This window comes from Pelobates fuscus, chromosome 1 (assembly GCF_036172605.1).
Source record: "Pelobates fuscus isolate aPelFus1 chromosome 1, aPelFus1.pri, whole genome shotgun sequence".
NCBI classification, from domain to species: domain Eukaryota; kingdom Metazoa; phylum Chordata; class Amphibia; order Anura; family Pelobatidae; genus Pelobates; species Pelobates fuscus.
In genome coordinates this window covers 333,418,663-333,434,809 of record NC_086317.1, presented here as the reverse complement: position 1 = coordinate 333,434,809, position 16,147 = coordinate 333,418,663, and the positions used below count along the sequence as shown (strand labels likewise).

Genomic DNA, 16,147 nt, shown 5'->3' with positions numbered 1-16,147 from the left:
AATATAGCAAATGCATCAAGGGAACCCTGGACACCAGGGTTGACTCAATGTGTCAGGCTCTAGAGGTTATGATGCATAAGACTGTTCCTTTAAAGTTTGTGGACACAGTGGCATGCACACTAATGATAGTTGATACTGGTATTGTTGTGGTCTAACTTGCATCTTTTTCAGCCAGTTCCAAAGAATATAAACAGTTCATCATATCTAGAAGGCATGCAATCCCTAATCATACTCCTAACAAAAATTATAAAGACTACAAATACTTTTCATTCTTTGTTAACATTACAGTATATATGAAACATTAACTTCATATTTTAAATTCATACTTCAAGCGAGAGCTATATGAGGTCAAAGGATGATCGGATTACCAATATTAATTAATTAGTCCTTTTACCATACTAATATCTTGCCACTCGTTCACTGAAGCTTCCACATTTTCTAAGTCCTTTTTCTGTGAAGTGGACTGCTCATCCGTATCTTCAACGGTGAAAGAGTTTTCCACTGAACTGCTGGTACTGAGTATATTACTAGCAGGACTTTCGGAAATTGTTGGTTTGATTTCAGCCGCTTTACTTGTTGCATTAACTTCCAAATGCTGTGAAGCATCACCACTTGCAGTATTCTCTTCTACCTCAATAAAACTTGCTGTTAACAAAGGTTTAAAAACAAATATGAAATTGTCACTTTACATATAAAAACAATGCATACAAAAAAAAAATAATTAAATAGATACACATGCACACATATACATACAGTTTAGCTCAAAAGTTTACATACCTTGGCAGAAATTAAATCAGAATGATAACAGAATTCATTCAAATGACCATGATTTACATATTCTTGATCTTTGATATTGTTGCAGACACACACAGGGTAAAATGGCAATTAAAGATTAATTTTCCACACCTGTGGCTTTTTAAATTGCAATTAGTGTCTGTGTATAAATAGTCAGTGCTTCTTAGCTCTCACATGGACGTACTGAGCTATGGAGAGCAGAAAAGAACGGTCAAAAGACCTGCGTAACAAGGTAATGGAACTTTATAAAGATGGAAAAGGATATAAAAAGATAGCCAAAGTCTTGAAAATGCCAGTCTGTACTGTTCAATCACGTATTAAGCAGTGTCAAGGTCAGGTAGATAAAGAAATATTTCAGCCACAACTGCCAGAAGAATTGTTCGGGATACAAAGAAAATCCCACAGGTAACCTCAGGAGAAATACAGGCTGCTCTGGAAAAAGACTATGTGGTTGTTTCAAGTAGCACAATTCGACGATACTTGAACAAGAATGAGCTGCATGGTCGAGTTGCCAGAAAGAAGCCTTTACTGCATTGATGCCACAAAAATGCTCGGTTACAATATGCCTGACCACACCTTGACACGCCTCATAGCTTATGGCACACTGTAATTTGGAGTGACAAGACCATAACCATAAGTGTTATGTTTGGGGACAAGAAGGCCTATAGTGATAAGAATAACATCCCCACTGTGAAGCATGATGGTGGCTCACTGATGTTTTGAGGGGGATTGAGCTCTAAAGGCACGGTGGATCTTGTGAAATTGATGGCAAGATGAATGCAGCATGTTATCAGAAAATGCAGGCTTTTGAGTCATTTTATTTTTTATGTTTTGTTTTATGATTGTGCCATTCGGTTATAACCTACAGTTGAATATGAATCCCATAAGAAATTAAACAAAATGTGCTTTGCCTGCTCACTCATGTTTTCTTAAAAATGGTTCATATATTACAAATTCTCCAAGAATATGCAAACTTTTGAGCACAACTGTGCTCAAAACACGTATACACACACACACACACACAGATCAATACATGAGTTACAAAACATGCTTTAAAGGCATTTTTGTTCTTTTAAAACGCAACTTTACTATGTTCCTTGTCCAAAATAAAAAATAAATAAAGAACAGTTGGGATGGGAACCTGACATTTTAAGAAAAACAAAAATAAAAAAACCCAAATATTCAAATGCATTTACCGTATATACTCGAGTATAAGCCGACCCGAATATAAGCCAAGGACCCTAATTTTACCCCCAAAAACTGGGAAAACTTATTGACTCGAGTATAAGACTAGGGTGAGAAATGCAGCAGCTACTGGTAAATTTCTAAATAAGATTAGATCCTTAAAAAAATATATTCATTGAATATTTATTTACAGTGTGTGTATAATGAATGCAGTGTGTGTGTATGAGTGCAGTGTGTGTATGAGTGCAGTGTGTGTATGAGTGCAGTGTGTGTATGAGTGCAGTGTGTGTATGAGTGCAGTGTGTGTATTTATTTATTATTGCTATTTATAAAGCGCACACAGATTCCGCAGCGCTGTACAATTAGTTGAGAAACGTACAATATACACATACAAATACAAGGGGTAAGAGAGCCCTGCCCGTAAGCTGATATCTAGCCATTGGAGCTCTTTTATACAAAGTGCTTGGCTAGATGGCCCGTGAGCTTACAATCTAAATATGAGTGCAGTGTGTGTGTATGAGTGCAGTGTGTGTGTATGAGTGCAGTGTGTGTGTGTATGAATGCAGTGTGTGTGTGTGTATGAGTGCAGTGTGTGTGTGTGTATGAGTGCAGTGTGTGTGTGTATGAGTGCAGTGTGTGTGTGTATGAGTGCAGTGTGTGTGTGTGTGTATGAATGCAGTGTGTGTGTATGAATGCAGTGTGAGTGTATGAATGCAGTGTGAGTGTATGAATGCAGTGTGAGTGTATGAATGCAGTGTGAGTGTATGAATGCAGTGTGAGTGTATGAGTGCAGTGTGTGTGTATGAGTGCAGTGTGTGTGTATGAGTGCAGTGTGTGTGTATGAGTGCAGTGTGTGTGTATGAGTGCAGTGTGTGTGTATGAGTGCAGTGTGAGTGTATGAATGCAGTGTGTGTGTATGAATGCAGTGTGAGTGTATGAATGCAGTGTGAGTGTATGAATGCAGTGTGAGTGTATGAATGCAGTGTGTGTGTATGAATGCAGTGTGAGTGTATGAGTGCAGTGTGTGTATGAGTGCAGTGTGTGTATGAGTGCAGTGTGTGTATGAGTGCAGTGTGAGTGTATGAGTGCAGTGTGTGTGTATGAGTGCAGTGTGTGTGTATGAGTGCAGTGTGAGTGTATGAGTGCAGTGTGTGTGTATGTATGAGTGCAGTGTGTGTGTGTATGTATGAGTGCAGTGTGTGTGTATGAGTGCAGTGTGTGTGTATGAGTGCAGTGTGTGTATGAGTGCAGTGTGTGTGTGTATGAGTGCAGTGTGTGTGTGTATGAGTGCAGTGTGTGTGTGTATGAGTGCAGTGTGTGTGTGTATGAGTGCAGTGTGTGTGTGTATGAGTGCAGTGTGTGTGTATGAGTGCAGTGTGTGTGTATGAGTGCAGTGTGTGTGTATGAGTGCAGTGTGTGTGTATGAGTGCAGTGTGTGTGTATGAGTGCAGTGTGTGTGTATGAGTGCAGTGTGTGTGTATGAGTGCAGTGTGTGTGTATGAGTGCAGTGTGTGTGTATGAGTGCAGTGTGTGTGTATGAGTGCAGTGTGTGTGTATGAGTGCAGTGTGAGTGTATGAATGCAGTGTGTGTGTATGAGTGCAGTGTGTGTGTATGAGTGCAGTGTGTGTGTATGAGTGCAATGTGTGTGTATGAGTGCAGTGTGTGTGTATGAGTGCAGTGTGTGTGTATGAGTGCAGTGTGTGTGTATGAGTGCAGTGTGTGTGTATGAGTGCAGTGTGTGTGTATGAATGCAGTGTGAGTGTATGAATGCAGTGTGTGTGTATGAATGCAGTGTGTGTGTATGAATGCAGTGTGTGTATGAGTGCAGTGTGTGTGTATGAGTGCAGTGTGTGTGTATGAGTGCAGTGTGTGTGTATGAGTGCAGTGTGTGTGTATGAGTGCAGTGTGTGTGTATGAATGCAGTGTGTGTGTATGAATTCAGTGTTGTATGAATGCAGTGTGTGTGTATGAATGCAGTGTGAGTGTATGAATGCAGTGTGTGTGTATGAATGCAGTGTGTGTGTATGAATGCAGTGTGAGTGTATGAATGCAGTGTGTGTGTATGAATGCAGTGTGTGTGTATGAGTGCAGTGTGTGTATGAGTGCAGTGTGTGTATGAGTGCAGTGTGTGTATGAGTGCAGTGTGTGTATGAGTGCAGTGTGTGTGTATGAGTGCGTGTGTGTATGAATGCAGTGTGTGTGTGTATGAATTCAGTGTGTGTATGAATGCAGTGTGTGTATGAATGCAGTGTGAGTGTATGAATGCAGTGTGAGTGTATGAATGCAGTGTGAGTGTATGAATGCAGTGTGTGTGTATGAGTGCAGTGTGTGTGTATGAGTGCAGTGTGTGTGTGTATGAGTGGGGTGTGTGTGTGTTGCAGAGCCTTGGTGGGGGGTGGGCAATTTTTTTTTTTTTATTATTTTAATTTTTTATTATTATTATTTAATTTATTTAATTTAATTATTATTATTTTTGTATTATTATTATTTATTATTTAATTATTATTTTTATTATTACTAATTATTTTTTTTTCGTCCCCCTTCCCTGCTTGATACATGGCAGGGAGGGGGGCTCTCCTTTGCTGGTGGTCCAGCATTGGTAGTTCAGTGGGGGGAGAGGGGGGCTGGCAGAGCTGTAACTTACCTGTCCTGCAGCTCCTGTCAGCTCTCTCCTCCTCCGCGCCGTCCTTGCAGCTCCCTCTGTCAGCTCCCAGTGTAAGTCTCGCGAGAGTCGCGGCTCTCGCGAGACTTACACTGGGAGCTGACCGAGGTGCTGAACGGACGGCGCGGAGGTGGAGAGAGCCGACAGGAGCTGCAGGACAGGTAAGTTACAGGTCTGCCAGCCCCCACAGCCCCTGTCTGTATTATGGCAATGCAAATGGCCATAATACAGACTATTGACTCAAGTATAAGCAGAGTTGGGGTTTTTTAGCACAAAAAATGTGCTGAAAAACTCTGCTTATACTCGAGTATATACGGTATTTATTACTAGCATTTATAAAGTGCAACATATTCTGCAAAGCTGTACAATTGGGGAAAAAGACCAATACAAATGGTCCTGATCGTGAGCAGAAATCTAGCCCTGACGATCTTTTATACAGAGTACTTTGCTAGATAGCCTGTGATCTTAGACTCCAAATGGTGTTAATCTTTTAATAATAACACAGCAATATAAAATATAACTAACAAGCCTGTGACTATGTGAAACACCAAGGTAATCACACAAATATCATCTTCAAAATCACTCAATTAGCTGTATGTAATATGGCCACTATGGCTGCGCAGAGGTATTGAGTGACCGTCTATTAACACATACAGCAAATTGAGAGTTTGATAACAGAGTTAGAGTGGCGGCTTTCATCTCAATAAAAGTGTTTAGCCTTTGTGCTATCAGTAACACCAAATTTTGGGATTATTGATTTTATATGTCTTATGCCCTTTCAAGGGGGAAATTATTCTATATCATTTCTTGCTGTGCTCACTTTACAGAATGATTTTTTTTTTGCATTTGTATGGAATGCGCAAGAAAACATATTGCAGGAGAAGCATTAGAATTCCACATGACTGAAGTTTAACACTTCAAATGCAAGCTAGTAGGTAATTATGTGTATACTGCCTATTTAATTAAGTAAATGTAGCATTCTTTAGATTTACCTGTGTGGGGGGAGGGAAGGGGGAAGGGAAGGAGAGCGAGAGAGCGAAAATATATAAATTGTGAGCACAAATAAATAGCATTACTACTTACAAAGCAGGGTCACTAAAGGGTTGACCACTATTTTAACATATAGATAATCCATTGAAATATTATATACATAAATCAATCATTGGAAAAACACAAAAATTACTAAAGTTTTGCTCATAGCAGGATGTGCCGGACTCGCATGGTCCTCCGAGTCTGATAAAGTTCATACTTCTTCATTAGCATACCAACTCAAACCATGTTAAAGTAGTATTCACTGTCACTGCTTGATTGCCAACACATGACACTCTCATACAATGAATATTGTTTAGACCTGGTATGAGTTGGTATAATAATACAGAAGTTTAAACGTCTGCTTTATCAGGCCAACACTGAATAGAAGGGACACAGGAGCACACAACAGATTCAAACTATGTTTAATGGCACAAAGGGATTCCTAGTAACATATACAATACAGTGTGCTGTAATAGTTATGGTGCCAAGAATGCCAGCATGTCCCTTTAAGCATTTGGCAGTAATTACATTCATCACATAAAGTAAAACAAATAAATAGAACTGCTTCCTAAGCACATAAGAACTACACTCTGTTATGTAAATGGTGCTATCAGACATAACTGCATGTCCATGACTCAAACTTCACACACTATGAAGGAACCTTAAAGAAAGTTAGGGATTTGTACGACATGCCTACAATGTACAAATATATTCTTAGAATGCGGTGGAGGCATAACTATTTTTTTTACATCACTAAAGAAGAACAACTTACTATCGGAGTCTGATTCAACGTCATTATTCCTAGCAGAGTGCTCTTCCAATTCTATACTTTCTGGCGTCAGAGGAAGATATGATTCATCAGTTTTGCTACTACTTCTTGGTTCCATTAACCTAGCAGGATTTGCTATATATGGATCAACCACATTTATGGAAACAGGTGAAACCTGTTTTGGAGACAGGTTACTTGCAGGTATTGGATATAAGCTATCTGGCTCCCCAGGAGAAGGCATTTTGGAAGACCCTGGTGTATTGGTCTCAGTTTTCATGGGTGTAACCATTACACTAGCTACATCTGTAGCACTTATTTGTGGTTTATCAGTCTCTAACTCCAGACATTGGTTTCTGGGAAATACATCATTAAGGAGAGGTGAATGACTTCTTGATGTAGATGCATCAGATGTATCTTGTTTAAGAAAGAGAGAACGTTTAACACCTTGTTGGTTTGGATCAAGGTTTATGGGGCCATCAGAGGAGGAGTCACTTTTCTTTGGAGCTGGGATGCCCTTGGGATTTCCAGTTCTTTGCAAGATCAGTGTTGGACTGGGTGAACATTCAATATTTCTTAATAATGTTCTTATTTGTCTATTAGCCAAGTCATCGTCCTCTTCATCAGAACTGCTGCTATTTAGTGGCTTGGCTGCGGAATCTTTAGGCTTCATCTTTTCATCTTCAATTTTCTTTGGAGTGGGTAGATCCTTTAGATACCCAAAACGTTGCAAACATGGTGCTATACTTAATGACGTTGTAGCCAAATTGTCCTGCTCTTCATCCAAAGTGATTCTTATAAGGGGATTTGCAGGTTTTGGTTCTGCTAACCCATATTCACCAATTTTCCCATCACTCTTTTTGCAACTTGTTCCCTGTTCATCTTCATCAAGGGCAAGATGAATAGCATGCAATGTTCTAGGCGAAACACTGCCTTCTCCTATGGTAACAGGCTCAAAGGGGATCTTGTAGTTTTGAATGTCTTCCTTAACCAATTCTTCTTCTGAGGGATTCTCCAGCAATGCTTCTTCTATGGCAAAAAGTGTTCTTGGTGAAGGCGGTGCAGATTTGGTAGAGGTGTCCCTGACTTGCTTTGGCTTATGAGCGGAAGCCAGTTTTAGGTCAAGGTAGGTTTTTGGAGCAATATCTCTATCAGCAGAAGATGATGCCTGAACAGAAGAATCTTCCCTCTTTTCATCAGCCTTTGACTGAACACCTAAGTAAAAATATATATATTTAAAAAAATAAAAAAAACTTTTGTCAACAGCATTATGTGTTTTAGAAGATTAAATGGTTACTCCAATCAAACAATAAACACTGGTTTTGGTTAGAGTAACCTTTGCTGTGCGAAACACTGCACACTTAGATTCCACAAACCAAGACCATTTCACTAAAGTGGTCATGGTGCTTGGAATACCCCTTTAATATAAAATTATAGGAGTAATGGATTTATCAAGGAAACTTGAACGAACACCCAAAATATTATTACAGAAATATCATGTGATTGTTAGACGATACCAAAAACGGATACAGAATCTGAAGAGGAAACAACACGGTTTTATTGTAGGTTTAATTAAGAGCTTTACTTATGTTTTAAAGTACATGCAAGTTAGCTTTAAAATAAAAATAATTTTTATCTATATGTTTTGTCAGCAAATGTAGAAATTTTAATTTATGTTTTAAAGTACGTCAATCAATCTTTGACAGAGACTTCTTTATGCCAACAGCAGAATTGGGGATTGAGTGACAGGGGACAGCAGTAAAACCTCCCTGCAGGATGCTACTTATCAGGAAAGGTTAAAGGATCTTAACATGTATAGCTTGGAGGAAAGACGAGACAGGGGGGATATAATAGAAACATTTAAATACATAAAGGGAATCAACACAGTAAAGGAGGAGACCATATTTAAAAGAAGAAAAACCACCACAACAAGAGGACATAGTCTTAAATTAGAGGGGCAAAGGTTTAACAATAATATCAGGAAGTATTACTTTACTGAGAGGGTAGTGAATGCATGGAATAGCCTTCCAGCTGAAGTGGTAGAGGTTAACACAGTAAAGGAGTTTAAGCATGCGTGGGATAGGCATAAGGCTATCCTAACTATAAGATAAGGCCAGGGACTAATGAAAGTATTTAGAAAACTGGGCAGACTAGATGGGCCGAATGGTTCTTATCTGCTGTCACATTCTATGTTTCTACTCTCCAAGAAAGTGCTTTGGAGAAGTGTAAAGTGAAGTATAAAATGTTATGGCAATGAAACCAGCATGTCAGCATCACTAGGAAGGATTGCCCAGCATGGGGACACTTCTAAATCACATAAGAGAGGGGGCATCAACAAGGAAGGACTAAAAAGACTGGTGTTAAGAAATTGAATTTGATCGATTTATGATTTCTACATGAATAACGTTAGAATACGTTAATGTGTGTATTATATATACAGTCATGGAAAATAAAGTACACTACCCTGTCTCAAAATTAGGTAAATACAACCTCAGGTGAACATAATGACATACAGTCATTGGAAAAATAATGTAGATCCTCTTTGAATTCTATGGTTTTACAGATCAGGACATAATCATCTGCTCCTTACCATGTCATATAGTTAGGTTATTACAACCTCAGCTGAACAAGGGTTGGGTGTGGGGGAGGGGGGTGCCTGAGTTTTGTCCTGCCTAGGGCAGCACAAAACCAGGATACACGACTGCATATATACATAAACATTTATTCTTTCATCTAAATATTATTAGATACATTATAACAGTCTCCAAAATAGTTCTAGATATTCATTTTTTTCTGGTGTGTCTGTCTAGTTATACCTTTAATAAGAATGTAATGAGAAGTGTCCTCTGAGACGAGCCGCCGTGTTTCTATTTCTTTTATAAATCCACCTTCTGTTTCAAACTGAGCCTGAACTTCTCCGCTGTATTGCTGGCTCATCTCTTTCTGAACAGTTTGAATGCACTTGTTCAGATTATTTTTTTTCAGTAGACCTCTTAGTTGGTACTTTGAGAAATCACTGGAGTCCTTCAAGAGAACAGATCCATTTCAGTTAAATGTTCATAATCACACAATAAGTTGCACATTTTGGTTTATTGAAATAGAATTTCTAAAGTGTTAGGAACACAAATCTGTAACATTATAGTGCCCTCTGGTCCGCACCTTCCTCACTTCCCTCCCCGGCACAAAGGATAAAAAAAAAAAAAATTCACTAACAAGCTTCCACTGCCAATGTCTCTGGGTGCTAGGTCAGCGCTCAACCTCCTTTGACACAAGGACCTAATGAGTTTTCACAAACGCTGGATGTCCTCTTGCAAAACGTGAGGACGACCATGCATTTGTAAGGGATCCAGAGTCCCTTAGAGCCACAGAAACGCTTCTCGCCCCCGCCCCCCCAAGAATACGCATAAGAACTCCATTTGCAACGTAATACAGTTGTAGGCCATATTGTGCCAATTGTAACTGTGGGGTCACTGGAATAAATCTCTGGAATATTTGATTGATTAGACGTTATTGGTCTGAGCCGATCACTATGTATGGTGCAGTTTATTTATCAAAGTTTCCCATGTACCAGGAGGATATGGGGTTAACTTGCAGAAGAGGCGAAGGGAATCTTTCCCGAGTCTGTTTGCTCCTCTTTTGAGGTGTCAAGCTTGGCCAGTGAAGGGAGGGGGTATTATTTAACAAAGGACCACAGAAGACATCTGAGCCTAAATGGATCTCCAGCATACATTGGTTTCTGCACTACAAAACTAATTAATGTATTGCTAACAAAAAGCAAACTGCTTTACCATTATGCTGGCTAAAGCGTATCTGCAGGTTAGCCATCAATGTTATAGGAAATCAGCCTTCAAAAAAGCACACTCATATGCATTGTCTTATTTTGCTTTTATATTTTTATTAAGACCGTAAATAAAACCCCACTTTGCATAGATTTTCCTTCCATTGTTTGTATACTGAATAGAAATAATCATCTACCAAAGGGTATAGAAACATTTGACACTTTAAGGGTCTTTCTAATTAAACTTGATTTCCTTTGTGTCTACAATCACATACGGTGTCATATGGAATACAGATGAAGTGAGATTAGTACCACCTAGTGGTTATTAAATATAGCAAAACCATTTCTAACAAAAAAACCAAAAATGGGTCCTTTCATAACAAAATTTATTTTTTCTACATGCTAGGTAATCTTGTGTTACCATGTATTGCTAGCACAAATGTACACTTAATGAAGAGTAGAGCTTTGGATTACTTGGAGACAAACTATAGTGTTAGCATTACAAATCTGTATTCCTAACGCGAACGTGCCTTTGTAATAAAAATATTAATAAAATGTAAATAAATTTAAAAAATAAATAAATTAAGAGAGCTTTTTTACTTACCATTTTCCAGAGCCAATCTATCTCCAGTGACCTCATCAAGATCGAAAAGGTGCTGGGTCCTCCATCACTGGTCCAATCCAATACCGTTCCGCATAGAAGAGCATTGGTGACCTGATGCGCGGCATCCGCACAAACATCCAACGCATCTCATAGGATAACATTGAATCCAATACTGTAACGATACCTTACCTGTTCCACTCGGACCCGCTCGGCACGGCTCCCTCTCCTCGCACTTCCGTGAGGCGGCACAGTCCTTCTGGCGCCGGCCGCTCGGAACAAACCCCTTCTTATGATGCGGCACATGTTCGCTGACGTCGGGTCATATCTGCCGCACAAAGTCTTATGATACCACGCTCCCTGACCTTTTGGGGGCGTGGATTTAAAGTAAAAGACACTACACTATAAAAGGGCGCCTTTTACACTTAGTCAGCACCCTATTGTGGTTCTTGTTGGTTCCCTCTAGTGCTCTTGAGATTTGATATTGTATTTTCTGGTATTTTGACTCTTGGCTATTCCTCCTGACTATTCTGCTCTCTGGTATCCTGATTTCGGCTTGTTTATTCACGTGTGTCTGCCTTCAATACTCCCCTGACTCTCGGCTATTCTTGGACTACTCTTTTTTAAACCCGGCCACTCTAAGGTCCGGTAATACGTCTCTTACTAGATTACACTCTGCGTGTTGGGGTCACTGTTGTGACAAACTTTCCTATGAGCTGCAATGTCATGTGACCGAAATTTACACTGTCAGTGCAGTGCAAGTGTCTCTAGTGGTTATCAGTATGACAGCCACTAGAGTTGTATTTAACCATTCTTTTTTGCAAAAGGTTAAGGAACACTATAGTCACTTAAATTACTTTAGCTAAATAAAGCAGTTTTAGTGTATAGATCATTCCCCTGCAATTTCACTGCTCAATTCACTGTCATTTAGGAGTTAAATCCCTTTGTTTCTGTTTATGCAGCCCTAGCCACACCTCCCCTGGCTATGATTGACAGAGCCTGCATGAAAAAAAACTGGTTTCACTTTCAAACAGATGTAATTTACCTTAAATAATTGTATCTCAATCTCTAAATTGAACTTTAATCACATACAGGAGGCTCTTGCAGGGTCTAGCAAGCTATTAACATAGCCGGGGATAAGAAAATCTTAATTAAACAGAACTTGCAATAAAGAAAGCCTAAATAGGGCTCTCTTTACAGGAAGTGTTTATGGAAGGCTGTGCAAGTCACATACAGGGAGGTGTGACTAGGGTTCATAAACAAAGGGATTTAACTCCTAAATGGCAGAGGATTGAGCAGTGAGGCTGCAGGGGCATGTTCTATACACCAAAGCTGCTTCATTAAGCTAAAGTTGTTCAGGTGACTATAGTGTCCCTTTAAACATACAGGACCACTGCACCTAAACCAGTTCATTGGGATTAAGTGGCCTAGGTTTCTTGGTGGATCTCTAAAGCTTGAAAGTTACAGGTGAAATCTTTTATTTTTAAATAGAAAAGGAAAAATGTTTCTAGATTATTTTCCTTGTTCCACTTCAAGTATCAGATTTGAGTGGACTTGCTGCTTCTAAATCTTTGGCTATATTCGTCACAGCCTCCTTATAGTCAGCATCATTTTTTCATCATTTTCTAAAAGCAACAACTTATTAGTGATGGTCGACTTTCTGCAAGCTACAGGCATGAGGGCTCATCTGACCCCAATACAGCTCTTGCTCCCAGAGAGCTCTAAAGAAATGGTGGGAGCACCGCAGCAAAGCAACAACCAGATGCAGAAAAGGCTCTGGGACTAGGCGACACAATTGGAGCGCCTCAAAAAGAAAACATGGTGGATAACCAGTGGGCAGAGGTTTTGGGCCCGGAAATAGGGGCACAACGGGTCTCTACTAGCTCTTCAATTTCCGTGCCTTTGGTCATGTCCCAAAAGTGAGTCGGATAGAATTAACGGAACGCTTTATTTGCATACATTCAATTTGGCGTTTTTTTCCTTTTCATTTTAATATGGTTTCTCAGCATTATTCCTCTTTCATTCAACGCTCTACAGGGCCTCGTGGAGACTTCTGAGATGATTGATTATTCAGTGTACTATTACTCTATTAGTAACAATACTCTAAATATAAGCATGTCTACCTTGCCTAGTGTTCTTAATAGGCAACTTTTGTTCTACTCTGTTACAGTCTCTTCTCAAACTCTCTGACAAGTTGTTTATTTAGCATGTTTTTATTATATTTTTATTTTCAAACGTGTTTAAAAAAATGGTGCCTTTCATGCACACATGTTTATGCTGCTCACGTCAGTGATTTATGTCCTGCATACTGTATAATGTCGATGCATATTTCATGTATTTTGCTTGCACCATAATAAAGACATTGACAAAAAAAAATTCATAAAAAAAAAATAATATTTGAAAACAAGGATTAACCTTACCAAGTTGCCAACAATCAAAAGATATTGAACGTTTTAAAATAATCTGTAAGGTAAGTTACTAATACATGTTACTTTTGTCTTCCATAATCTATAGCCTCAAATCCACTGAACTTGTATCGAGGTAACTGTTCAGGTAACTATGAAGCCTAATTTGATGTACCTTAGTGCAGAATTCAAAGACATTCAAACAGAAGTTAAAACGGGCATTATCTTACGTTCCAAAAAAAAAAAAAAAATATATTTATTCCTCTGGAGGTAAGCAGTAGCTATGCATCAGTGATGTTAAACTGCCAAGTACAAGGCACGTCCTTCACAACCAAAGTCTACTGTTACTGTATACTTTTGAAGACTACAGTCTTGAAATAATGCCATAACATGAAATGTCCCTGTAGATGAATAAAAGATACCAATAAAATAATGTGAATGACAAGAAAACATTTTTTAATACAGGGATATTATTATACCAACTTCATTTAAAATGTACCTCTGGCATGGTTTCAAATAAAGTTCGCCTCCGTTTTGTGAATTCCTTCATGTCGGTCAGAATTTCATGCTTTACCTCTGGAGGAAGGCACCTAAAATCTTCAGATTCAATGTCCACAGAGTTAGGATTTTCAAAGAATTCTTCCTAAAAAATAAATAAAAAACAAGCAAAACAAAACCAGCTAAACATGATGGACCTGAAATATTTGTTTTACAACCTTTATCACCAATTAAGTATAACTAATAAAAGAACATACAAATGGACGCAGACATATAGAGAGCTATCCTCACATAGAAAACCAAATACAAATTGAAAAAAAAGAAAACAAAAAAAAACCTAAACAATGTCTACCATCACCAATCCACCAGATGAGCCACACAATTGGTTTCACGTTAAATGCCATTTGCAATTAATGTACAAATGTCAGTCTATCAAAGGGCCTTTTGTTGGTATAAATGGGTATGGGTAGAAAAAAGTGTGTAATCTCTACCTTGGCATACCTTTAGTAGGGGAACAGACGGTCTGTGGGTTACCTTTTAGTATTAAACTGCTCAAAAACACAATGTCAGATCAATGTCAGTGGACTCCATAACTAATTCAATGAGATGGAATGTTTAGTCTCTTTAATAGTGTTGATTGTTACATCTTAAAGTTAAAAATAAGAAAATGTAATACCTGCAGAATCTGCTTGTGCTTCATTCGTTCTTCCCATTCACGTTCTTCTTCTTCTTCTGAGCTAGGAAATGAAATGCAAACTGATGAGAAAAAAAAAAATGTTTGGTGCAAAAGAAGAAGTGGTATCCAAGTGCAGACAACTCACAAATCCCGAGGCGGGTTGAGCCTTCCCGATATAGTTCTATACTACAAAGCAACATTCCTTACTGAGGTCTACGAGTGGGTACAACCTGAAAAGCCAAAGATTTTTAGCCCCACTGCACACTATTCCCTGGCACAAAAACATTGTCCACTCCTGAAACCCTCATCTTTCACACCCAGCAATCACGGCCACAATAAGGATATGGCAACAAGTCAGATCACAAGCGAGTATATCCAAGCATCCATCACCCCTATACCCAATAACACCAAACCCTCTATTCCTGCCAGAAATGTCGTCTTCCTCCCCAGACTCCTTCCTTAAAAGGAAAGAGACCTACCTTGCACTCCGTACACTCCTCAACGACAAGTGAATAAAACCTCTTGCATAACTGACATATTCTACCAATCCCTCTTTCCCACAATTATATAGTTATTGCCAATAGCCCACTTTATCTCCACCACACCAACACTACGACAAGGGAACAGGGAACTCTGAGCGTTTGAGACATTCTGCTCCAACCCCACTATGAAATCTAATCAATAATATCTGGAGTTCCTCTTCCCATTGTGTTAAGAATTTTGGTCATTTGGAATCTCAAAGTTGAATGAAAATGATTCAAAAAGGCATATCTCCAAACGACCAAAATTCTTAACACAATGGGCAGAGGAACTCCTGATATCATTCAGCGAATCAGAAGTCAAAAGACTATTCTCCAATATATTCCACACATCTATTAGCAACTCCACTCACGAACATAACTATAAAAGGATCTCCAGATGACACTATACACCTTCACACATCGACAAGCTATTCACCAATTCTCCAAATACTTGATGAAGGTGTGCACAAACTACAGATGCACCAGGCCACATATGATGGTGATGTGGGGTAAACAAAAAATACCGGAAGGAAATATTGGCAATCATACAGTTGATAACAATGATACAACTACCTGTAGATTCCAAGGTCACCTTATTCCTCCTTTATCTATTCTTTCTTCCCAAACTCTCTCTCACGCTTATCAACCACCTCATAATGGTAGCCAATATTCTAATCCCCATTCACTGGAAAAATAGCACCTTCTATAGGAGAGTGGATATAAAAAGTAGATTTCATAAGACTCATGGAAGAAATTCCCCTATCCCTTTCCTCATACCAATGCTGGGCACCTTGGTTACAGTTCCTTAGACAACAAGGAAACCAACTCAATCCCTACTGCCAGCAATTCGGGTACTCGTGTATGCAAAATATCCAACTATAATTCTTCTTCTTTTTTTTTTTTTTGTAAATCTTTCTTTTATTATGGCATATACGTCATGGGGTACATAAGAAAGAGAGGGAGGCATTGTGGGATAACATGAAGTAGTAATATCAAGATGGTGTGCAATGCACCTCAAAGAAAGATTGCCATGGTTTTTTTTTTTTTTGAAACATTCAAGTAAACAGATTGGTACAAGCTTGGGTAAGTAACAAATCAGAGAGAACAAGTAGCCCTGGTGTGCCATACCATCGTCTTCAGGGTAGACTGGTATACGTTTGCATACATTGCCATGTCATTAGCTAGCTATGCACCGTTCATATTGTGAAGGCTGGTAACAAATCAAAT

At 39.0% G+C, this 16,147-nt stretch overlaps 1 protein-coding gene across 4 annotated transcripts in view; it reads right to left on the bottom strand.

Moving 5' to 3' along the window:
* Positions 1-16,147, bottom strand: part of ERCC5 (ERCC excision repair 5, endonuclease) — a 37,936-nt gene that overhangs the window by 15,322 nt on the left and 6,467 nt on the right. For 2 of the 4 annotated variants that reach the window (XM_063459976.1, XM_063459984.1), the window contains exons 6-10: positions 14,400-14,460; positions 13,725-13,868; positions 9,258-9,465; positions 6,448-7,656; positions 395-645 (exon numbers count right to left, since the gene is read on the bottom strand). In XM_063459976.1, the coding sequence (XP_063316046.1) occupies positions 395-645; positions 6,448-7,656; positions 9,258-9,465; positions 13,725-13,868; positions 14,400-14,460 (1,873 nt within the window). Of the gene's footprint in view, positions 1-394; positions 646-6,447; positions 7,657-9,257; positions 9,466-13,724; positions 13,869-14,399; positions 14,480-16,147 lie in introns of all 4 variants that reach the window. The other 2 variants (XM_063459992.1, XM_063460001.1) reach the window with 2 other exon arrangements.